Consider the following 25,471-nt stretch of genomic DNA (forward strand, 5'->3'; position numbering starts at 1 on the left):
TCAACAACCTCAATGAAAGATATGTGATCAAATCCTATCTGAATCAATATTACCGAACAAGTATAACTCCCTCCCCCCCCCGGCTCTTTTGAGAATACAAATATTTGCCTTATGTAAAAGCTGAATGGAACAAAAGGGCTAATTGTGCATAATATACCTGCCAGGAATGATGCTGTTCTTGAATTTGTGCAGAATACTCTATAATATTAACAAAAAAATACGTGACAATGTTTGCATTGTTTTTATAGAACATGGGAATGTTGAGCTAACTGTCGAATGTATGATATTTTAGTAAAATATTTTGTTATCACAGTTTTGTGTGTTCCCTTATTTTTTCTGCTGTGAATATAATTAACATTTTGGAACTTAGTCAAAACGAGGTTTACTCTTTTTCCAGTTAAAATGAACTTTCTTCTCTTCTCAAAAATGCTTTAGTGTGCACATTCTAAAATTAAGAGAGGTTGGTTTCTCTTCCTTAAACAAATTCTTAATTTCCATGAAAGACAAAGTGATCAAGAACTGGAACGTTTTCACAAATATTAAATCTGCAGTCTTGCTGCATTAGCCAGTGCTGTCCTTAATGGTGCAGACATGGTACACCGTTAAGTCAAAGGCATCATAAAATAAAATAGAATAAAACCTTCTAAAAAGATTGTGATCTGAAACGGAAAATTTTTCCAAAATGACGAGAATGTCAAGAATAATATTATTAATAGCCATAGCAAATGAGTGGATTAAAAAAGGGGCAGTTTTAATGACGATTTATACCTTTTGGAAGATCAAGGTCCTGAAATAACATAAATGTAAAGCCTAAGGTAGTTTGCTTGTGGCCCGACAGGCAGCACTGTTTGAGTGTTGTTGTTTGCATGCTTCTTCAGAGCGGGAAGCACCACGCTGATCTACTCGCACTCAGAAGAGAAATGCCAAATAAATAAGAGATGGTCAGACTGTTTGCCAAACTTGAGCAGAGATGAATCAAAAATTGTAACTAGAAAACCTCTCTCTTTCTAGTTTTATCTGCTGTTTCATCTTTTTTTTCTCACTTACCTTTTTGGCATATTTTGCTTGTTCATTTGTTGTTTGTGACATATTCATTCCACAAATATGTTGCCAAAAGCCTCTACAAATAGTGGAGCACCAGAAGAAGGAAAGGATCAGAGTCGTAAGACTTAGAGACGTGCAGGACGCAGGGGATCCAATCTGAAAGAACGGACTCAAGTTCTACGCATGTTCTGGTTGAGCAAGCAGAGATTTTTTTTCAAAGCCTAATCTTACAGCGATTTTAAGGCTATGCCTTCAAGAAGCTCACTGAAGCACATCTCAAATGAAGAATGTAACTGAACAATTTCAGTGCTTCAGAAATAGCCTTGTTGTTGCCTTAGGTTTCACAAATTCAAAACCACATTTTTTTGGGGGGGAGGGAGGGCAATCTTAGTCCCTTCCTAGAATCTCTCAACCTGAGCTACTTGCACATTAGCCCCTGCGTTCAGCTGCTGAAACCTAACCCGACCTTTACGACTTTGGATGCAGGGGTAGCAGCCTGGGAAATCCGCTGCCTATTCCTTCGTCATCGAAAGCGCTTAGGAATCGCAGCCACCCTCGCGCTTACAAGCCGTCAGCGTACAGCCGTAGGCGCAGAATGCCATCAATTAGTTATGTGCTGTGATTTACACCTCCAGCTTGTAATCGCCAAGGCAGCTCTGCTCCCATCGTGTTTAATTTAATTGTTATTGCCGGAACAGCAGCTGTAAGTAAATGTTTGACTCCAGTACATAAAGGGATCTGTAGCTCTTACACGCGCTTCTGCTAGTAAAATTTAAACAAGTGAACCGAGCCCTGAGGCAGGAGCCAGCCGTGGCGCTGGGGCCCAACGCAGCTTGCTCCTGCAGGGAGCGAGGTGGCAGCAGAAAAGCAAAATAGCAGCGCTTGGGGCTCGTGGGGCGAGCTCTGTGCCGAAAGGCAAGGAGGTAGGTGCGAGCGCCTCCTTGCTCCTCCTCGCTCGCCAGGTCCCTGGTGCCTTTTGGAGACCCGGTTCCCCTATGCCGCGGCCAGGGCCTGCATGCCTCGTGGGAAACTACCTCTGTCAAGGACTTAGCTTTCAGTCAGAGGCCATATCACAAATATATAATACCTAGGAGAAATTTCGAAGCAAAAATACCTGTCATTTCTACTCTGTGATTTTAACTGAATGCCCAAAGGCAGCAGTAAGGTGCCAGGTGTAGGGATGTATTTCATGAAAAGGCAAAAAAGACGCATCTCTTCCAATATAATGCCTACTCTTACAGTGATAATCCATCGTCTTGTCATTAGGATGTCACCTTGGATCACACCTGCAGTCCACTTAGGGAAAGAATATTCATTAGTATACGATTTTCAGAGGTGCAAGTATTAATGTTTCTCGTAATTGGCCACTTTGCAAAATCACCAGGAAAGAAAGAAAGGATATAATTGCATATTCCCATGGTAATTTTCCTGGTGCTGCTCTTAAGGGTGGCCTGCGGCATTTGCAAGCCCTGGGGGTAGCACCTGTGTGTGCAGATCGCTGACAAGACCTGTGCACAATTTGTCTGACAGACAGAGCTGGACTTGCTGTGCACGGCTCGACAGTTTTTGAGCACACTAATTTTAAAGGAGCTCTGGATACATTTGCACTTTGCCTGAACTCCCTGAAGAATCTGGCTGTGGCTACAAAGCTCAGGAGGGAGTCAAAAATCATGACCCAAAGCAATAATGAAAAATGTAATAGTGCATATAATGAGTGTACAGCATGATGTTTACATTTCCTCAGCACACTATAATACACTGAAAATTTTCTCAGCATAAACTGAATGATAACCTAAGCAATTAAACTAACTGTTTGGACCAGAGACAAAACATTTCTAAAGCCCAAGAAAATGTTGCTAGGGGAACCAATATAAGAGAGCATTCAAAATTTCCTTAGATTTACACTCCTCCTAAGAGCATCAAAGCTGTGTCTTCCTTCATTCTGTGTAAATTTTCTTGCTTAACTATTGTTGTCTGGGCTCCATGCTAAACTATTTTATCTGCATTCCCTGAATTATGACATTTCTCCATTTACCAGCAAAAACTCATCACTGATTTCATTGCTGGTGAGGAGGAATGCATCTGCCAAAGGGGAAATGTAGAATGCAGCTCAGAAGGAGTCTTGGCAGGGAAGTGTCGGAGAACCACATTCCAGAGGTGCAGATTTATTAAGGCCAAATAAAAACTAGAAGGATATTCATTCAAATGTGCTATAAAGTATTTAATCCCATGGCCTCCTGTGTGAAAGCCTGGGCTAAGATTGTTTCCAAAGCCAACTGATTAAGGGCCCACAGTAATTTTCATAGAGTTGTGGCTTTGTAATAACAAGCAAGAGAACACCGAGGAAAAAAGTCTGAATGAAGAAATTAGACGAGCTATATCAGTGTTATAAAGTTTCTGAGGATTTCCTAGACACCAAAAGATCATTAGTTGCCTAAAAATCTGTGGAATTTCATTACAGGTGCTCCATTTAGAATTGCCAGGTATTTCAGCTGTGCTGAGGAACTACTGCTCTGGCTGGTTTCAGTGAGATGATTTTCAACACGCCCAGTGAAAAATCAGGCCCCAGATATTTCTGCTTGAGGATTCCAGATTGAAGGGGGAGAAGATTTGTGTGAAGACTTGGTGTCGAGTGGTCTGCACAAGGCCAGCCTGGGAACTAGAAGAAAAGCCAGTAACATCACTTCATGAGTCTTTAGATCAAGACGAAGACGACCTGCCTTCCTGGGAAGGTGACAAAAGCAGGTATGATAGCCCAGATCATCAGATCAATGGGACTTGAGCATCTTAGTATTTTGGAGGAACAAGCACTATTGGTAGGATTGGTCTCAGGTAATTTTTGCAATCTAAAACAGCATGTCTAGTCTAACCCTGTTTTTCAGATCCTTCTGCAGTCAAAATAAAGCAACAGTAATGGCTTTAGTACCTCTTTAGCCTGATCAGCTGCTAGAAAGCAGGGTGGCATCATGGCAGACAGAGCTAGTTCAGTCACCAGTCACTTGTCTCTTACCTCAGCCTTTTCTAGGTATTTCACATCTTCTACTGGACAATAGGACATTTACTTCTTAATATTCAAAATCTTTGTAATTTTTCAAGCCAATTTCCTTGGGAAAATAAAGAATTTTATTCCTCCTTCTAGCACTGAGCTCAGTCTGAAGGGGGAAGCACCTGTTCCCCGCTATTTCATCACATTTTCTTTGGCTCAGCTAAATACATGAATGTACAGAGTGGAAGTGTAGGACCGGTTATCTCCCCTGCTGCATTCTCACTTTTACAAACAGAGGTGTCTAAATGCATTTCAGTTTCCATCATGACAATTTGTCCAATTCTTCCAGGAAAAAAATTACACTTACGGCAGCAATGTTAGAAGCCTTCATTAAGTGACTCTTAAAAAGTCCATTTCATTCAGAGTCTTATGGTGTGGGCTTGCAGGGACAGAAATATAGACAAATGTTTCAGGCTTATACATCCAGGAACAAAAGATGTCGAAGGCTGCTCCAGCAGCTTTCAAGTTACCAATAGAAGTACCTATTGAAGATAGGTTTTTGTGCACCTATATGGTACACAAAAAGGACTTTTAAAGGGTTCCAGAAAAGAAAAAAAGAAAAAAGAAGAGAAAGGAAAAGAAAAAAGAAAAACAGGGAAAAACCCTCCTACTCACAGGCAGAAGAAAAAGGCAGACTTGGAAAGAAGAGTCTAGAGAAACCGGAGTGGGAGGCTGGAATCTGCCTGGTATTCAGGCTGATGATTCACAAAATCATTTTCCATTTGCATCAGGCTTGCAAACTTAGGACCTGATCTTTCGAACACTCATACACATGGGTAATTTTGTATGTGCACGTTGTTCTCAGTGTTTGGGGATCCAGACTCCTTACCCATGCTGGGTAATGTCTTATCCCACGCACATCCTAACTGATGCCAGTGGTTGCATTCATCACAGTAAGAGGATCATTATCAAAGTCAAGTAGGGAAGGAACTAACCAGAGCAATGAGAAGTAATTAATAAAATACTAATATATTTGTTAGTTGTCTAAGTAGCCCCAGGAAAAATAAAGGACATTTGATTCCAATCTCTATGCATCACATTCATCCAGGAGGATTTCAGCCAATGCAACCAAGTCAGCTCGTGTGTGGGTGGAGACGATAAGTTCTCTTCTGACAATTCCCTTGCTGCCGTAGAGCTCGGGTCGGATCCAGAACAAGGTGTAACACAGTAGATGAGGCTGCAATGCACCCAGTTCCCTCTCGGTGCTGATTTAGGCATAGCAGTCTTCTCTACATTGAGAGTTTGGGAATGAAATGCCTGTGGCTGGGGCCAGCAGGCTGTGTGTGGGGACATCAAAAGCAGTGAGGTACTGAAGAGGACTTCTCACAGGAAGCGTTATCTCTTCTCCAGACAGAGGTGCCTCTGTGAAACAGATTTGCAGCTTAAAGCTGCTTACTCTGAATATGCTGTTTGTGTATTCTGCTCTACAGTGGTTAGGCTATTTTCTCACAAGATGGGAAATGTGAGTTTTCAGACCACTGTAACCCAAGGAACTTTTAACTCACAGTCCCAACTTTTCAGGAGAGTCCCTTGCCAAGGTAATACCGGTCTTCAAGATGAAAAACCTCCTTCCAACCCGATGGTGCCCTGACATGCAGCAGAGGAGCTTGGTTTGAGAAACCTAGCAATGATCAGAGTGCTGAGGTCAGTTCCTCACCTTTCTGTGACTCCTACTCTTCCAGATGGCTGCCAGACATCCCATCTTCACTTCCTTTGCTCACTCTAGTGGCCAGACTCAGAGAAGGCTGCCCACAGATATTCAGATTTGTCTGTTTTGCATTTGCCAGTTCTCCTGATTTGAGAAGAATGATGGGCTCTGATGAAGATGCATCCCCAGGCTACCTGTGCTTGAAGCCAACATGGCCCAGCCAGCCTTATGTGATAAGGCACATCAGCAGGTAATTACTAAATTACAAATCATTCATACCTCTCCAATAAGGACCAGTAAGCATAGACTGGGAACCACTACTCGACTCTTCCTGTCACAGGTGGGCCAAAGCATAGCAAAATCCCAGTCTGCTCAGTTTGTGGCTGTTTTCTGAGGTCCAATCGGTCAGAGACTCAAAAAAAGAAGTTGGGAGAATGCCTTTTTTTTAAGAAAAAAAAGCCTCCTCAGTATTTATGCATGAGGTAGGGCAGATCCATGGCCTTGTTGCTTTGTTGCTGACCAATAGAGATATCAGCATGGAGAAGCTTTAGGCCTGCAGAGACTTACAATGTTTGCTATCTGCTAAGTAGGGATTCTGAGGACCTATGTTGGATGTAGCTAAGGGAGTGACCATTAAGCATCCCTTTATGGATCATAGCCCCATTTGAATTTTCAAAATCACTTAGTTGACCGATTTCCTCCTCTTCCAGTGTGAGGTAATACCCCGGCTTTCGTGGAAATCATAATGGGTGTCATATCCATTTTAGTGCACGTGCAAGTTTATGGATATGGCTGAACTATGGAGCATGATAGACTGTAATGTGATAAAGAGATAGCTGATTAACCTGTGAATAGCTAGTGTTATAATACCTGTTAGAGCATAGATACAGCAGTGTGAGGTCCATTGGGGCCTTGTTAAATGTGAGAACGGCCAACAGAAACATAATGAAATCCAATGTGAGGAAGCATAAAGTTCTGCATGTTGGGGGTAACAGGCCCGAGGCACAGGCTGCAATGGCACCATCTGGGAAATGACAGTGGGTAGAAATCACAATGAAGCAAGCAGGGTAAAGTGAATACTATGATGAATATACACTGCCTTCTCATTGCAAATATAACACATACAAGGTTACTTTCAGAGAAGCATTCCCAGCAAATTCAGAGAAATTTTCCTCCTCAACTAGCCAGAACTGGAAATCTGGGAGCGCTTCTGTGCCCCTCAGTGCAAGAGGGATGTGAAGAAGCTGGAGAGGGTCCAGCAGCGGTAGACCACGCGGCCAGGGGTCTAGAGCACCGGACTTGTGAGATGATACTGAGGAGTAGAGCTTGTTTAATTTGGTACAGAAGTAGTTAAAGGGTGATCTAATAGCAGTTTAAATCTACCTGAAGGGCAATTAGAAAGATGACAGAGCCAGCCTCTCCTCCAGGAAGGTTGTGCATTGAGACAGATCACTTACGGAGTATAGGATCCTCCACACCTGGAGTTTTATAAGACTTGGCTGGACAGAGCTGCCACGATTGTCCTGCTCTGAGTGAGAGGCTGGACTAGTGACCTCCAGAGCTGCTCCTCAACCAACACCACCATGGTTCCTGTGAAGGCTGCAAAACCCACCTGAGCAACACAGCAAGGCACAGACGAGCCGTTCTGCATCCCACTGGCAGAGTGAAGGTGTGCCATGGGAGATCTGGGGTGCAGGGACACCGATCCAGATTTCACGTAGCACAGGAAGTAGAAACAGGAAAATACAGAAGGAAATTAGATGAAGAAATGGACCAAAACTGACTATATGAAATTCTTAACAGTTTTGTAAAAGCTTTAAAAGCACCTACTACCATTTCTGAAGGTATTTTATGAGTTCAAAATGCCTCCCTGAAACCAAACTGAAGATCCAGTCAAATTATTTAAACTGCCTGCACTTTTCCTACTTGGCAACCAGAGATGACATCTGCTTATTAAACCTTTTCCCTGTTCTTCCTCTAGTCTGGTATGGAGGAAAATCAAATTATCCATAGAAGTTATTTGAAGAATGCTATTAAGAAAGTATAGTTATTGGCCGGACAAGAGTATGAGATTTTAGACTTAAAAAAAATAGATGTTTGGAAAAGCAAGTAAGTAAAAAGAAAAAATTATAGTTGGTCTAAAAAACTTCTTGCAGATTTCACTGTTTTTCTTTTAAAAAGTCAGGGTGACATTTTCTTCTAATAAAACAGAAAGGTTTTGAGATTTCGTTTTGGAAACGAATCAAAATCCCCCAAACGAAATGTCAGATTCCCCTTTGCCGAACTGCGCCTTTCCATTTCGAGTCAGCGCGACATTAATTTCTCCTTGCTAGAACGGTTACCCGGCCTAGTTCAGGACACTCGTACGTTCCCTCTTCGCGGCCGAGGCTTCCCGGCAGACGGGCTCCCTGCAAAGCTCTCCGGACGTATCGTATTAGTTCACTTGCTGACCGGTCGTGACGCAACGAGGAGCACGTTGCTCGGCGCTCGGAGGAAGACGAAGGCTACGTCCATCGGAGGAACGCCTCTCACAAGGAGGAACGGCAGCTTTGGCCAATCAAGTTATTATCAAAGCGGCAGAAAAGGGGGCCGTCGGTGCCGCAACCTGCTGTGGCCCTGTCTCCCGGGTGGATTTGCTCCCGTGCCGTAGCCTCGTCCCCAGCCCTGTCGCCGGCCCCGTGTCTTCTGCTCCTGACCGGAGCCCCAGATGGCTGCAGCTTGGCTCGCCCACGTGCCGCCTGTGGGTTTATAAGAGCAAGGAGAGCTGGACAATTAGCAGCTATCAGCAGTGCGCTAATACAGCTTCGTAGCCACGAAACTACTAACATCCTCAGCACTGTGGCAGGCGCCGCAGGTCCCGGCGGTGCAGCGCAGCCGTCCTCCGCTGAGATGTTAGGTGTCATCACCGGTCCCGCTTCTCTGGTCAGCGTCCTGTGAAGGTTGCTCCTGCGAGCACGTCACCGGCACGTCGCTGTTCTTTCTTACGGCCCGGGTTAAACGTTAACGTGGGGAATAGGCGTATCTGGGGCGGGAATCGTAGCGTATCTTATCGCCGCCGCGACGTCGCGGCGGAGCCGTGCCGCGATGTCGGGGCGAGCCAAGCGCGCGGGCGTAATTTCCTCGCGACGTCCCGGCTGGGCCGTCAGGTGAAGTCACGGCTCCCCGGCGCGCCTCCGCGTCCGCCCGGGACTTGCTTGCCAGGGAAAGCAGGTGTTTGCTCACGGGAAAGGGTTCCCTCCGCGGGAGGGGGGAAGGTAAGGCCAAGCGCCGGGGCGGGGAGTGGGGGGAGGTAGACGATCTCAAACGCCGTTAAATTCGGAAGCGGGGGAGGTTTCGCGAATCGTTTTTCGTGGTTAGAGGGAGCCTTCGGGGAGCCGATCCAGGTAACTGCGCCAAAGCAGCCACCACATTTCCTGGTACAAGGAGCGACAGCCGAAACAGTATTTAACCCTCTCCATCTGGGCGGCCGGGTAAGGGAAGCGGGACGGCGCCGGCCCCCTCCGCCGGCAACTCGGCTTCAGCGCAGCTGAACTGATTTTGGGCGCAGGCTCTGACTTAGCCACAGCTGAAGATTTAGGCAGCTCCCCCCAGCTCAATTTATACTCCTGCAGAGGGCCCGATAAATGGGATTACAGACTGTGGTTGCTGTTTTCGGAGAAGCCCTGGCTCGGGGGGTCCTCCCGAGACCTCCCGCGTGCCTGTGGCTGCCCCCTCCTAGGGAAGGACAGGACACGGACTTTGGATTTGTTTCCCGGCAGTTTACTTACGCCGTTTCTGTTACTACGATCGGCAATAGCAACACGTCAATCCTACCGGCTGGTTTACAGGCACGCTTAGGCTAACGCAGAGCACGAGAAACGGGGCTGGCTTCGGGATTCAAAGGTGACCCGAACGCTTGCAAACCAGAAAGCGCGAAACAGCCTGCCGGCCGGCCGCTGCAATCTGCAGCGCGGGCCAGGCGGGAGCCTTTGGGAAGGCGACAGAGGCGATCGTGTTGCGCGGGCTGCATACCCCTTCCCCGCAAGAATCAGCCGCTCTCACTGGAAATTCACGCGGTGAGAAAAGGGGCAAAAGATTGCTTGCTCGACTGGGCCAGGGCTTTTGTGTTTTGTTCCTTAATGCCCTTTTGGTTTTAGCAAGAGAGAGATTTAAAAAATACACCGATTGCCGGAAACTCATGGTGTCTCTGTGGCGATACCCATGCTCATGCATACCGCAGAGCCGCCTATGAAGGACACCTCTGAAAACAAAAACACTTCCGTGAGGAGAAATCTGGGCTGGGCCAGGAAACGGCATCCTTTGGCCTGTGTACCTTTCATGGGCGCAAACTTTAATTACCCAGCTGAGAAGTTTGTAAACCAGGCAGCACAGTGAAACTGTCTCCCACGTATTTTGAGGCGGAGGAGAATAATATCACAGAAATGAATCACAAACACTGGAAAAACAGAGAATGCAGAAGTAAAGTGGTGGCTCCCACCCAATCGCTGTCTCTTTTCTCCATCCACTTTTGAAAGCTGCTGATATTTTGTTTGGGGGGAGGTGCAAGAAACTTTCTGGAGTATGGGTCAGGTTCAGAGCGATAGTCCTGAGACCCCTCTGCTGCACTAGTGGCCTTTCTAAACCTGCTGACTCAGGCTGTGTACATGGGAGGAGGTTTGGTGTTTCTCCGCTTGCTCTGAGCAAGGTGGATGGCAGGAGCCATTCCTCCTGGCTGGGCAGCGATGCTGTCCGCAGCAGCAGCAGCAGCGGTGGTGGTGGTAGTGGTTCCTCCCAGGGATGAGGAGGCACAGTGCAGGTAAATAATTGGAGCCAGTACCCCCCAACCCATGGCCCAGAAGAGGTCAGGGCTGCTCTCTCGCCCCTTGCAGAGTCTCTTGCACTTTTTTGTCAGCTCACCCTTTGCAAATGGAGCAATTAGTCCCCCAATCACTGGTGCTTTGTGCAAGCTGGAGCAAGCCTTTGTACTGGCCTGTACAAATAGGCATCCTAGTTTTGCAGTTAAACACTCATAAGAAACTGCGAAACTACTTTTTTTTTTTTAGGTGTAGCGATGCACTGGGGTATATTCCCACTTCCTCTGCCTCCTCCACTGAGGCCAGAAAGCAAGCTGCCTGATGTGGGAGGTCTCACTTTAGTGCCAGTTTCTAGAAAGGGGTAACGATCCCTTCTCCGTAGGGAGGACTGCTGCCCTCTGGCCCTGCAGGAGCAGCTTGCGCCTGGTGCAGTTGCTCTGTGACAGTAAGTGATGGAGCCCAGGGCTCATTAGTCGGCCACGATGCTGTTGGCAGCATGGGAAGTGCCCCCGCATTACGTGTGCAATTGCGGGCAACCAAGAGAATTATTTTTCCCAGCTGTTTGTGATTAACTTTAATGATGTAGATGGGTTTTCCTTGACATCGTTAATCCTGAAGCATTGTAATAACCAGAATGAACTGAGGATGTGAGAGATGCGAGGTCTTCAGGGGGAGGGCACTCCGCTGAAGAAAGTTCTGTGTACTGAAAGCTCATCTACTTCTTTCCAAACAGGTGTTCTGATAAAAGACACTGCTGGCCCTCCAAACCTTGCCTTGCTTAATCCTCGCTGCTTGTTTGTAATGCAGGTCATGCAAAGGCACATTTTAGCATAAAATGCAAAGCCGTAGCTCATTACTGAGCTTCCAATAAGCTATGTGCTTCAGCTTCTTCTTAAACATGAAATGACCGCTCATGACTATTCTGTCTTAGGGACCAGGAGAGAATGCTCCCATGGAGAGGTTCCAGAAATTCATTTTACTTCCTTTCATCTTAACTGCCTCGCTAACAGGTAGGACTCATTCATAATCTGTGAAATGAGCCATCATGGGCAAAATGTGTGAACTGGTTTTAAAGCCGTGTAAATGGCAGTTACTGGCAATATCATATTGAACGAGAAGTTCCAAAGGGGAATCATTTAAAGTGTTTAAAATGGATAAGTTTGCATTTCAAGCCTGAATGATCTCATGGCTTTGAGTGGGCTGCAGTAAGCAGGAGTGAGCAGGGGACAAGGCGGGGAGGAAATGGGGAACTTGCCTTCTCTCTTCCAATGAGAAGGGATGTGCTGCTTATTCCTCCTTCTCCTTATGCCCATTCTCCTATCTGCTTTAGGATGGGTCGGGAGGCGGTGTCCTCATGGAAGTTCAGTGTCAGCAGCTGATTTTGCTTCAAGCAATATGTGCAAATTATCATTTTGCTCGTTTACCTCCACTTTGCATTCCACATGCCTAAATTTCAAAGTGGATTCACATAAAAGACATCTTGGTGGCAGAGCTGTTATAAAAAAAAAAAAAAAAAAAAGGTGAATATGAAGTAACTAGCTGGGTAACAGAAACAGGGCTCATTTGTTTCTTATAGCACAGCTGACTTTTTAACAAGCTCGGAAAGGAAAGAGCAAGAGTGGGATAAGATGGAAGGTATTGTGGCTAAATAACTAGTGAAAAGAGGCACAATGTAGAGTTTTCAGAGCAGAGTGGTATTCCCAGCGGAGTTGTGCACAAATCTGTGGTTTCAACAAACTCTTAAACAGCCCGATGAGGAGGAGTGAGATGTGAGGTGGCAGACTTTGCAGGTGGTAGACAATTACTCCGGGCAGCCAAATCCAAAAAGAGACTATGAAGATTTGCAGGAAAATGTCACGATGCCGAGTGACTAAGTAATAAAGGAGTGGAAAAAATTCAATACAAAGCATCACTTAACTAAAGATGTCTAGTGGGGAAAAGAATTGACTTTTGGAGACTCAGATCAACCTGCTGAAATAGAAATAAAATTTCACTGCTTAGTGTCTTCAGCAAGGGAAATATAATGAATGTAATGAAACCTGGCATTATATAAATCCACAGGAAGCTTATATCTTGAATACTGGATGTTATGTTAGCCATTCTATTTTTAAAAAAACATATTAGGCCTGGAAAAGGTATAAAGTGTGAGAAGGATAATCAAAGTTATGATGAGAAGCTTCACTAGACAGATTTTTTCAGCTTGGGAGAAAAAAGAAATAGTGAAGCTTTATTAAAATAATTAATTACATAGAGGTGAATGTTGGAATACATATTCACAAATTTTCATAACAAAAAGAACCAGGAACAATGAGTAAAACTAGCAGAAAGAAGGTTTAAGGCAAATGAAAGGATGTACTTTTCCTCACAGCATGTAATTTAAATAGCCAAGCTCATGGTCACCTGGTACAGGGGACAGAAACCAGATTATAAATAGTCTGAAAAACACATTAGACAAATTCCCGGAGGATAAATCCAGTGGTGCAGATGCAATCACTGGCTCTGGCAATCCCTAAATATCCCAGTTTTGGACAATGGGTGGTTATAACAGGGAAGCCTCAACTTTTGCCTGCTCTGCTTCTTACATTGCCTTCCTAAGCGTCCGCAGTGGGGCAGGATTGGAGGATTTCTATTACCCTTCACTAGTGCTTTTAACTAAGTACAACTGGAGTGGGTGTTATATTGCCCCACTTGGTCCCTGGGATATTGCTGGTGGCAATGAGGTCCTTGTGGCCCAAGGACCCTGTGACAGAAGACAAGATACAGAGGAGAAGGAGGAGGAGGAAGAGAAGTCTGGCAACAGGCCTGCGGGGGCTGCAATGGACAATTGTTAGAAAACGAACCGGATGAGAGATGGGCAAACATATTTGGGGGCTGCGGAGAGGAGGTTTGTGTGCAGGTGGGTGGGAATCACAAGTCACGGAGTAACAGTGGATTGCTACTACTTGGCAGAAACATCCTATACGTTTTTTAAAAGGCTTTTTAACGTAAGCAAACAAACTAGTCTTTCTCTGCAGGCTTTGCAACCCAGCTCAAACCTATTTTGGTTTTCAAAAAGCTTAGCTTCAGGGCTGTTGGTTTTTGAAATAAATTTGAGACGTGCTGAAGAAAAATCTTTCTAAATCCAAAACAATTTATTGCAGAGTCCTTGCTGAAGCAGTGGGAGAAGAAGTGGGAAAGCGATGAAGCAGGCAAGGCTTAAAACAAGGAGGGGGGTGAAGTAGGGACTGAAGAAAGAGTAAAAAAAAAATTAAGCAGACTGGAAGTAAAAAATTTAGGAAGTCAAACAGAAAGAGCAGAGAAGGAAGGCAGAACAGAGACTAGATACACAAAGTGACAGATAAACTAAAAAGGCACACTTTATGGAAGGCAGATAAGGATATAGACAAGGGCAGTGTTTTGAAATACTATAATGAGGCTGAAAAAGGTATCATTAAGACAAAAGGATAAGCCCATCCTGTTCTTCACTATTTTTTTATCCAAACTGGTCACATATAAAAGTAGGAAGGACAGAGTCAGTTGAGGAGAGCAGGGGAAGCAAAGGTAGCCTCCGTACCCTTGCTGCTGAACTTCTAGCATGAAAAAGTGGTCTCCTAGTGAGAGTTGGTTCGGACAGGGAAGGAAAAATGCTGATGAAGAAGTGTGATTCCTTGACAAATGAGGTTCGCTCAGCACAGGCATTATTCACCAGAGCCCTGAAAACAGTAAATGAGAAGCACTTTTGTTTCTTCAAAACCCACTATGATGGCCATGACAGTGAGTTTCTGTGGTAGAGAAGGGAATAAACATCTCCTAAAGGAGCTGATGTGTATTTTGGATGCTGTTGGGAAAGACTGAACGCCACAAACACCTTTCAATTAAATGAAACTTTGGCCAGTAGTTATTCCTTTGTAAACATTTAGTGATGTGCCACAGGAAAGGTGTCCTAACTCAGCTTTGTTCTTCAAAAGTAAAGGTATAATGTGGGATAGTGTAGACAGCCTAAATTTTCCCTGATTGCAAAGGATTTGTGACGTGGAGATACTTGTCTGGATAGGATTTCTTATTGATTGTGTGTGTGGAAGCAGATGTTAAGCCAGCTGTTAAAAGCTGAACACATAATTCCTGCAAAGTGCAATGAAAAGCTAGCCTTAATTTGTCTAAAAGCAACTAGCTGCAAGATATTTTTCAAGAAGCATGTAAATGAAATTAGCACTGAAATTTACTCCTTTGCATAAGAAGCAAGGCCCAGCAGAGAGGAATTATGGCACTGGATGAAAGCAACTGGCCTTAGGTCCCCGTTCTGTCATGTATGTCCTCTTTGACCTTACACAACTTACTTTATCGGTGTTTGTACGGGTGTTGGACAATAGGACCCACTGTTGGTTTGGGACTCCGCGTGCTATTGCAAGATTGAAAAAAAAAAGGGGCAAAAAGATAAAGAGGCAAGGTTACAACCACTGGAAATCTACTGGCAGCAGGCGGAGAAGAAGGCTCATGAAGCCAGGCAGCTCCAAGCTAGCAAGGAAGGGAACATCAAATAAACCACTCTATGCCAGGGTGTGCCAGCAAGGCAGCAGATGCTCAGAGTGATGAGAAAGCCAAGGTACTTAGAGCATTTTTTTTCTCAGAGTTTTCTGCCTAAGGAGGTCAGCTTTCAGTTACAGCAGAGATAACATAGGAGCTCTGCAACTAGAAACTGCAGAGCCTAGCACAGCACTTCCTCAACTCTGTCCAGATCTTTGCTCCTTTTTCAGTTGTGCTGGGGTTTTGCAGAGGTCCAAAGGGAGGCCAGGTTGAGCTGCTTCCCACTCCTCAATCCTCTTCTCACTCCTCGTTCCTCTTGTCCCTTAGGATCCTTCCAGAGCTCATGGGCCTCTTCTGTAGCTCAGAGAAGTCAGCGGGAGGCCATCCATTGCTCCTAGCAGATGTAGTTGCTGGAAGAAAATGTAGATCTTACCATACCTGTCCACTGTTAAAAATCACTGTGCTAGATAAATGAAGAAATAATTCATACCTGCTTGCCTGTACTGTCTTGAATGGCTGAACAAGACAAAAGCAGTATTAGTCATGTATTTTTATGGTAGATGATCACTGATTATTCATGTTTAGATCTAAATTTGAAGTCTATAACGGACCTCACAGACATGATCTCATAGCAAATGATAGATTAACAGTAGGCAGTGTACCGAAAGTCACATCATTTTATTTAGAGTCGCAGCAAGCCATTAGTCTCCTTAAGAAAGTGTTTACACAAGATAAGAAATAAAATAAAAATGCAGAGGGATCAGTTTTCATTAATAGGAACAGTGTGAATAAATACTGCCATGCTTTGCTATGCAGCTCCTGGTTCATGGGCGGCTAAATACAATTTGATGTTAATTCTAAGAAGGGTTGTGTATGGCTCTATCTCTTATCATGATAGCTGTTTGTGTCAGCTTCCACAAGTCAGGAAAAATTCAAACAAGCTGTGAAAAATTAATAAGTTCAATATGTCAACATGTTACAGACCCCATGGGATGTACAGGGAATAGTATTGTAAAGGCTGGTTATAGCCTTTAGATAATAGATAATTCAAAGACTCATTTGAGCTTAGGACACTGCCTCAACCACAGTAATATCAGTTAAGAATAGAAATCATGATTATTTGATCCTGAATACCAAGGAAAAGTATCATATTAAATGAGGAATGGTCTCATTGGAATGCACCTCATCAATGAGCTCTCAGTACAATTCTCAATGCGATGAGAATTAGAAAACTCATAGTTCTGGAAATGATGCCATCCACAGACACGCAGGGAATCCCTGTCATTCAGAAAGTGACAAACAGAAAAGAGAGGAAATGGGTTTTATCTGTTTTTCTGGATTAACTGCTTGTAAAACAATGCATTAAGCTATATAGAGAGATTTGATTGCTGAGGTAATCTTCAAGCTGTTGCATGTTTTAAAGCATTACAGTTCACCTGTAATGAACTGTACTGAATAACTTTGAAGAGCTTTGAATAACTTAATGGAAAAAATGAGCCACTGAAGTTGAACTGAAATATGTTTATCTTACATTATCTGACTTTATTAATTATCAGTACAAATGGAGTTTGCTTTTGATTTAATGTTTTATTGCTCACACAGAGATATGCTGTGCATGGTAAAGGTAACAAATCCAGGAAGGTGAAAAACATTTTTAAAGCTTTTTGTAAGCATGGGAGAACTCAGAGTCAATACAAGAGGGCTAGGCTTGTATAAACCAGCAAAACAAAGAACGAGAAGATTCTCATCTGTAAATACATGCAGAGGGTGGGAGGAAAGAGGGGAGCTATTTATATTACAGAACAATTCTTGGCACAAACCTGAGTAGATATAAACTGCCTAGGATTAAATATGAGCTGGAAATTAGAAAATGATGTTGACATCAGAGCAATGAGATTATGGACCATATGCCTTGGGTATGTGTATGGAAGTTCTGGTTGCAACATCATAACTGAGATTGGGGTGTGGCTGCATTTATATAAGTATTAAACATCTCTCTTGTGCGAGACAATACAACATATCCTCCTCTGCTCATGCCAGCTAATGATTGAATAAAATACAAATTTGGCAGTAATTTGTAAATTAATCCAGTAGTGAATAAACTACCTAGAATGAACAAAACCTGAGTCCTTTAAAAAGCACTTCATTGTTCTGAACAGTCCTAGCAAGACTAAGCCATTTCAGAGTTTCTTGAGTCTCAGATGTTCGTGTTCAGGCTAAATTTGAAGACATAGGATTTTAATTACACTACCATGGACTGTAGTATGTAATTACTGTACTTATGCAGACTATAGCCTGAATCATCAAGGTAACACTGGAAGTCCCTGTGCTTCCTGTGATTGAACATTTCCCAGTAAGCAAAAACTTAATGATGAGGTAGACCTCTCTGGCATGACTGGTTGGTCTGCGAAGAGCATGTCAAATGTCTGTCCTTAGGAATATTCAAAATTTGGCTGGATGAGGCCCTGTGCAAATGCTCTAACTTTGAAGTTAGCCCTGCTTGGAACATGGTGTTGGGCTAGAGACCTCCAGAGGCCCCTTCCCACCAATATCGTTCTGTGCTCCTGTCAAAGTGTAACCATGTCACTGGGAGGTGCAGGGGACCTCTGCCTGCCTTTGGTGTGCCAGCTTGGTTACCCCTGCCTTGACCCTGTACAAGGCTGAGAGGGAGCAGACCTGAGCTAAGAGGCAGGTGAAGAGGCTACAGCAGCCCCAGGGGAGGAGGGCAAAAGAGCTGCACCTGGTGAGTTGCAGAGCATCAGCAATTTTCTGAGGTGAGGCTCAGCAACTGTGTCCCTCCCTCTCTGCTCAACCTGCAACTGGCAGGGTTATGGGCTGCAGCACCTTAGTGAGAATGACCAATTTACTTACAATAAGTTGAAACAGAAGAGATTCAGACTGGATACGAGGAAAAACATTCAAAATAAGGATAATAAGGTAGTAGAGGAGGCTGCCCAGGGAGGTTGTGCAGCCTCCATCCTTGGAGATTTTCAAGGATCCTCTGAGCAGGGCATTGGACTTGAGACGTCCTGAGGTCTCTTCCAACCTGAATTATCCTGTGATCCTAGGATCATTTGGTCAGTAACTACTCCTCCTTCAAAACTGTTGATAGTACCTCTGCCTTTGCTCTATTGCACATGGGCATGGTGTGCTCAGGGGAACTTAGCCAAAATCCATAGGGAGGTCACAGAATATGAAGACCCAGTGATGCAGGTTCCTAATTTCACGTGGTGCTGTTCTCAAGCACTATTCCCAAGATGCCAAACCAGTAACCTAGATCGTTCTTCATGTTTGAAGTTTTGTCCCTCAGGGATGACGAGGGTATATGAAGTCCTCTTTCTGAGAAATGGTTTAAGAGTTGCCCATTTTCAAAATGGCACTTATTTCCCTTGGCTATTTCATGGACTGAAGTCGCAGCTGCTGTCTTGAAAAGATGGTCTCTGCCTTTCTTTTGCTTTCTGCTCATCGGAAGCACGTGCTTCTGCGCTCCCACGCACAGGGGACCACCCTCCGCCTGGGTGACGGCTGTGCCGTCCTCCCGCTGAGGGCAGCTGGAGCCCTGGGTATGCTGAGGAAGGAAAGAAAACAAAATGCCTCCATCAGAGCTGAGCTCTGAATTCTGAAAAATAGCAGCCCAATGAACAGTACTTTTAAGGAGAAAATCTCATCAATCACAGCAGATCTGGTTAATAGAAAGCTAGAGAAGGCAGGGGAGAATGTGTTTTGAATCACGCGTAAGAAAAGCAGGGAGGAGAGGAAAGTGTATGAAAGGGGGTAGAAAAGAATCACTGTCAATCTTAGGTACAGGAACGGAAAACATAGTTAAGGACCTGCTATGTACTCTGTACTTCAAGTCTAGAGAAATCACGTATTTTTCTTTTTTAAGGGTGAAAGCATTTTCCTTCAGCAGTAATGATAAGTTTGGCCTTTAGTGACTCCATGAAAAGAGAAAGTTGAGTGATTTGTGAGTGGGAGGCAGAGAGACAAAAAATCTAATGCATCTTAAAAAAAAATCTCATCTGGAGATTAGCTGAAAGATTAGATTGTTTGTACATTTCCATCTCTAAATAGGCTAAGATTTTTTAATCTATGCAAGTCTGTTTCTTGAGTTGACAAAGGTTGGCTTGGGGATCCATTATAGCACGCCTGTGTAGCATATGCTCACAGCTTACTGCTGTGTGCTTAACACTACTTAGCTGCAGTTTCATTTTACCACAGATAGTTTTTAACCATTTATTGTAAGGCCTTACTGAAAGTGAGATATGAATCTCCTTCTGAAATGATCAGGAACTGAAGGAAAAGGCAGAAGGAAAGTGCCAGCATAGTTGAAGCAACAGCCTTTCCTGATATGCAACTAAGTGTTTAATACTCTGCTGCTCCCAGGGAATAATAATGTCATTTGAACCAGATGTTCTTGCTTTTTATCCCCTTATATTGCTGACCATAAAAATTAAGCCAAAGGCTTTAGCTGATGTTGCTGTTTATGTAACTGCAGATTGTGTGGTTTTTGCTTCCTTCCAGGTCTTGGCTTTTGTTCTTCTATTATAACTGGCCCTACTAATGCGACCGTCCTTGCTGGTTCAGAAGCCCGGTTTAATTGTACAGTGTCATTAAAATGGGTGATTCTCATCTGGTTGTTAAAGGGAAATCCTGTCCTCACTGTGGTTCCTGAAGGACCTATTGAAACATTAAACCGCTTCACCTCTCAAAATTACACCATCAGTAATGGGTTTACCTCCGAGCTGATCATCCACGACACACAACTGAGTGACTCTGGTAAAATAGAGTGCAACACCCAGCAAGCTAACGAGAGCACCTTTGCATTTCTTTCTGTTCAAGGTGAGTATGGCCACATGGAAAGCTGTTTTATTATAGTGTGCTTAAAGAAATCCTCTGTTGGATTGCCCAGATTATCTCTATGAAGGACTACATGCTCCTATTTAACATTCTTTGTCTCCTGTCTTCCTTGACTTAATTTTACTGTCACAGCAGGTTTCAGAGTCACCCTCACAGTGCCATTAAAAGAGGATTGAATTGCCCTTGTTTTTTCCCATTGCTTCTCCTTATTCTATATTTGGATTTTGTGAAAGTGCCTGAAGGCTATATCAGGCCCTCTAGCAGTCAGTCAAAAATGATCTGTTGGCTAGGGACAGTATGGACTAGCCTATACAAACATCTTTGCATCAATATTCTGCACTCTTTAGTGCAAATCTCCATTCTACTTTCTGATTTAAAATGCAGTCTTAAAGCCGGCTTATCTGAGTTTGATTTAACGGAGCGTAGAGGTAAGGCCTCTGAGACGCAAGGTGACACCCATCAGATAATTGCTGCTGTAAGCTACCTTTCCAAGGAACAAAAAGCTCCTGTGCATAAAGCCCTTGTGACCTCTTCCTCCTCAAGCATCAGGAGTGACACAGTGCATCTGGTAAAGCAGAATCTAACCACCAGACATTATCTATTTGTCAAAGAGGTGCTTGATACAGCAAGAACACCTCATCATCTACCTCTAAACTTTTCCTGATAAACCCCAAGAGCATGCTGCAAATTTACAGAGAAACACAGTTATTACATTATGTTGTCCTTCAGCTAGAAATATATCAGTACGACCAAAAAGTATAATTTACTGCTTTTTATTCAAAAGCCACTGAAGGCTGAGTGTAGTGTTTTAGAAATACTGCGCAGTAATGTGTCTCTGAAGCTGCAATGTCTGCATTTTTATGTCATGCATATGGTACCTCAGTGTTAATGATAGTTGTTTTTAAATTCATATCTCAAGACACGGCTAATTTTGGGTAGCAAGGTAAGATTTGAAATTATCAGTAGGAAAGCAATGCATCCAAATATTCTGAAGGAAAAAATATCTTTTCCCTCCTACAGTTAATGGATCTTTATTCATCAAAAATAGCACCTTTACAGTAAAAAAGAACGAAACAGTTGAAATTGTTTGTGAAGCCTTAGGATGGGCTCCAGCTCCAGACATTACCTGGATGACAAATGACTCTTTCATAGATAAGTCGAGGTATGTTACCAGGCAAAGTCAAGGATCTAATGGCCTTCACAATGCCATGAGCATCTTAACTTTGACTCCAACGGACACTGAGATTTTGACTTGTTTAGCTGATATAGAAGCACTCTCTAGCCCTCAGAATGCAACTATAACTGTTTTTTTTCTCAACTCTACTCTGGGTAAGTAGATGTTTATTATACTTTGCCTATCCTATTCTCTCAGAACTAAGCTTTTAGTTTTATTTTGAAAAATCTTTTATTTGTAAACCAAATACTGTAAGATGTGCAGAGGTGATAGAGTTAAGAACTGATTGTCACAGCTTCATACATAGAGTTAAATTCACTACTGATACAAGCCCTATGAACCAGAAAATCTGACCTAGGACCAATCTGAAAAAAATGAATGAATGAAGCAAAAAATCTGCCACTGTTTCCTACTACGGTTTTGCTAACATTGCTAACAATACTGGCCTTGGCTCTTGTTATACAAGAAATTATCTAATGAATGTGAAACATCTTTGATTGTGGCATGTCCAGCACATGAAAATAAATTTCTAGACCTCATTTGCTCAAGGCCAAACTCTCAAGTGAAACTATCTTCTATTATATTCAATGCCAGCTTTACCACTGACTTCAAAAAACCTTGGATTTCATGCTCAGTTTCTACACACAACCCAAAGTAGATTTTGCACTAGCTCTCCAAATGCAGGTAGACAGTTCTCCATATGAGCACTGAGCAGATGTGATGGAGCTATTGTAGTTTGCTGGTAACAACCCCAGGCTGCACTGAGCTTGGCACCCAAGTGGGACAAGGTAGCATTCCAGTCATATGGTGCATCCCAACATCTGTGTAGGTCCAAGAGCCATTTGTCCTGCTCTCTTCTTCCTGATATGGTCTCTTTCACATCCTAGAAGAATATGGATATGTGCAATAAATATACCTGGAATTCTTTGGACAGTGTATTAGGTTGCCTTTTGTTTCCTTATATTTAAGGAAATTTAAGGTAGTTTTAATCCAAGTATAAATGTCAAATAAATCTTTCAAGAACCATTACCAAAACTTAAATAGTTTTGCTAATGCTGTCAGCAATTTTTTTGTAATGCTGCTAATCTTCGGCCTCACTGACATTCTACAACAATAAATTCCACAGATTAACGCATTCACAGTGTTAGGATACTCATCAGGCAAAACATGACCTTTATCTGCTTTATGCTGTCAGTGTGAAACAAAGTAAGTGGGACTATGAATAAAGAGCTACTTGATAATCTAACAGAACCCTATGGAAATACTTTTATTTTCAAAACAATAATACAATAAGAATGAGTAAGAGGAACTCTTTCCCTGTGGGTTAGCAGTGTTTAGCGCACATGAGGAGATGATGCCACCTTGTCCATTGCAGTTTTTCTTTGGTGAGACTGGCCAAGAATCTCAGTAATAAGGTAGAGGAGTCTCAGAGCAAGCTGAACTTGCACCAATAATCACATGCTCGGGAGCCTGTCTCAGGAGCTGAGGTTGCTGGTTATGGGTGCACTGCCAGCTGTGGTGGCATAGCCCATCCTACAATAGTATCCTTCTTATTAGCCATACCCTGTGGTATGAAAAATGCCTAAGTCATATAGAGGTTTTTACAGTGGCTGCCTAGGTATCTTCCGTACAGAGTAGGACCTTAAGTCTGCACTTCTTTTTATGAAGTGATGAGCATTGAGAACTTCCATAATCGTGCTGACAGCTTTTCTTGATGAACTAGTTCTTGTTCTGTAATGGATGAATACATCGTGCATGAAGACCTTCTTATAGTAGATTGATGAACAGTATGGTAAATTTCTACATATAAACAACCAAAGAGGTTGAGTAACTGTGCCTTTTATTTTACACATGAATCATTATTAGCAAGTCCTTTCACAAGTAGTCACTTTGTAATGCAATTGAAGAAGGTCATTTAATCATTTTTAATGCAACTTTTTTTGTAGTCAGATTGCTCCTAATTACTGACTAAGCAAAATAGAGCTATCCTGAGGAAATTAATAAATTCCCCTGCCTACTCATTTGTGAACTACAGAGGTATCACCCTCAGTTTCCATAGCTACTCACAGTGAATCAGAAGAGGAGAAAAACAGATGTCATGAAGCACAATTAGTGTATAATTAGTGATTGTATAGGATCATCATTCATTTCTCTTTGGAAAAATCATTGTGCAGCAGCAGACACTCAAAATTTGTCAGGATAGGAGAAAAGGAAATCTCTAAACTATGACAATGAAATAAAGATGTGACATTACAATAGAGGAAGATATCTAATATATATCATACTTTAAATCTCAGAACTTCTCTGACTTTTCATATACAGACTCACCCTTAGCTAGATGTTGTCAGGAATGAAGAAGGCTAGCTTTAAACATCAAAAGAATCTTTCCCAAAACTACAGGGGTAGCAATTTCAGCCCTCACTTAAAAACTTGAGCAATCATCTAGTTCACTTCTCCATGTTCCTCATGAGCAGCCCTTGTCCGTTTACAAGCATTGTAACCCAAAACTTTCGAGCCTTCTTCCACAGCCTCTAATGGATAAACCAACATCACCTGGAATGTGAATGTCCTGCCTTCCTGCATATCTAATATCAGGCCTTTTCTTACAGTTAACAAGGTGATGCATTTGCGTGTTGGTCACTCCTCTCCAGAGGTGCCTCATTCAAAATTCAGTTTGGCTGAGCCTCAAAATTGGGAACTCCTATGGAGTTAAACATCAGCAGAAGCAGTCACAGAGCTGTTACTGGGAAATGAGGTTCTTGGCAGAGTCTCTTGGCAAGTCTTGGCTTCAGCTTTTTATGGCTTCAGTGTTGACTTCATGCGGCCTTTGCACTGCAGAAGCTGGGAATCAGCTAGAAGCCTGATCTTCGTTTGCTTTTATCTTAGCCAGAAAGCTCCAAAGTGTCCAAGAAGTGGGGTGCAGCTTTGTCTCAATCTCATTTCTCCTTGGTTACCATCATGTCCCTTTTCTAGAGATGCTTTGCTCAAGTAAATTCTTAAGCAGCTTTGGGAGAAGCTTAATGTTAGCATAGCAACAGAGAATGGACTATTTAGTATGAGAAAGTCACGTTCATCCACATTTTGCACCTGATGTAACTTGGTGTGGATTTACAAGTGGGGCTAAAATGGATTTAATTCTTTCATCCTTCCGAGCCCCTCTCTTGCACCCTAACTTACATGTTGAGCTGGTGGCCCATGCATTCATACCTGCTGGTCACATCCCCAGTTTCTTTCCGGATATCCCAGAACTGGGGGAAAATTACAGTGCAGAACAGCCTGGGGGGATTTGTGTTGTATCCTGTTCCTCTTGCTTCTGCTCTGTAGAGCCTCTTTTGGCAGATATCCTGAGCCTGATGGGGAGCAAAACACCTTGGTCTGGCAGTCAGCCTGGAGGTATGGTCCAGAATGCATTTGACTGCTTTTTTTCATACTGGGGCTAAATTACCCCCTATAGCTAAGACAGCTTTGTTTTTCATATTTTAACTACCTTTAAATCCCTAGGACATGTTTTATAGAATAACATATAATAAACTATAGATACTTATTGCAGTACTTCTGGATGAAAATGTTATGAACAAGTTTATAATCAATTGTAATCACAACTGATTATAGCCTACAGAATTAATTACTAGTCTGCAGGTTACTGAGTGCTTGTTTTTCCTAATTGTCACAAGAAATTTAAAACCTGCTGATTGTGTGTTAGGATTAGAGAAAAGACTGGAATGAATTGCTTAATCATAATGACCTGAGATTTGGCAAGTTCTGAATCCTAACACAGGTCCCAGCTTGCCAGGGGCTCCAGTCCTGTGTCTCTGCAGTCCAAAGCCTCCAAACCCCAAGCAAATACAACTGTGCAAATTTGTAGCTAGAATGGATTTACTTCTCTATCCCCTGCCATTAGTAGGACAGAAGATACTCTGGTTCACACATCAGGGGAATAGCTATGACACTGTGCAGCTACTAATCATCTATGTTGCTGCAGTACCTTTCCCAGAGGCTGTCAGGTAAATGTTGCCATACAGTTTTTAATTGAGACCTCTAGTGAGGACGTGACATGCATAAACCCAGCATGACAGAATGAGTTTTGTCAAGTCTGTATGTGTCTCATACCTGTAGTTCAGACTGGAAGTTTGTTTCTAAACAACTGCCAAAGTGATTTTTGGGCAGCTTTTCAAAGGGTAGCCAAGTTAGAAGTGCTCCTAAAATACCTGATCAAAACCAACGGGCAGGCTGATTATGACAATTAAAATTGACATTTTCTTTATGCATCCATCTGCATAAGGAATATAGAGTGTTTTTTAAACTCTGTGCATATGGCAGCTCTGTTAGCAAAACCATTTAAACACTTTCAGGAAGACATATTGAGTTATTTTGAAATCACCTCTTTTAACATTGCAGATTACAGC

The 25,471-nt window shown here is 43.1% G+C and overlaps 1 protein-coding gene across 1 annotated transcript in view; it reads left to right on the forward strand.

The window, feature by feature from the left end:
* Positions 1 to 11,483: 11,483 nt before the first annotated feature.
* The window catches only part of IGSF5 (immunoglobulin superfamily member 5), a 29,376-nt gene continuing 15,388 nt past the window's right edge, over positions 11,484 to 25,471 (forward strand). The window contains exons 1-3 of the mRNA XM_062573680.1: positions 11,484 to 11,541; positions 19,556 to 19,873; positions 20,912 to 21,220. Coding sequence (XP_062429664.1) covers positions 11,484 to 11,541; positions 19,556 to 19,873; positions 20,912 to 21,220 — 685 coding nt within the window. The remainder of the gene's footprint in view (positions 11,542 to 19,555; positions 19,874 to 20,911; positions 21,221 to 25,471) is intronic.

This window comes from Rhea pennata, chromosome 1 (genome assembly GCF_028389875.1).
Source record: "Rhea pennata isolate bPtePen1 chromosome 1, bPtePen1.pri, whole genome shotgun sequence".
Taxonomy (NCBI): domain Eukaryota; kingdom Metazoa; phylum Chordata; class Aves; order Rheiformes; family Rheidae; genus Rhea; species Rhea pennata.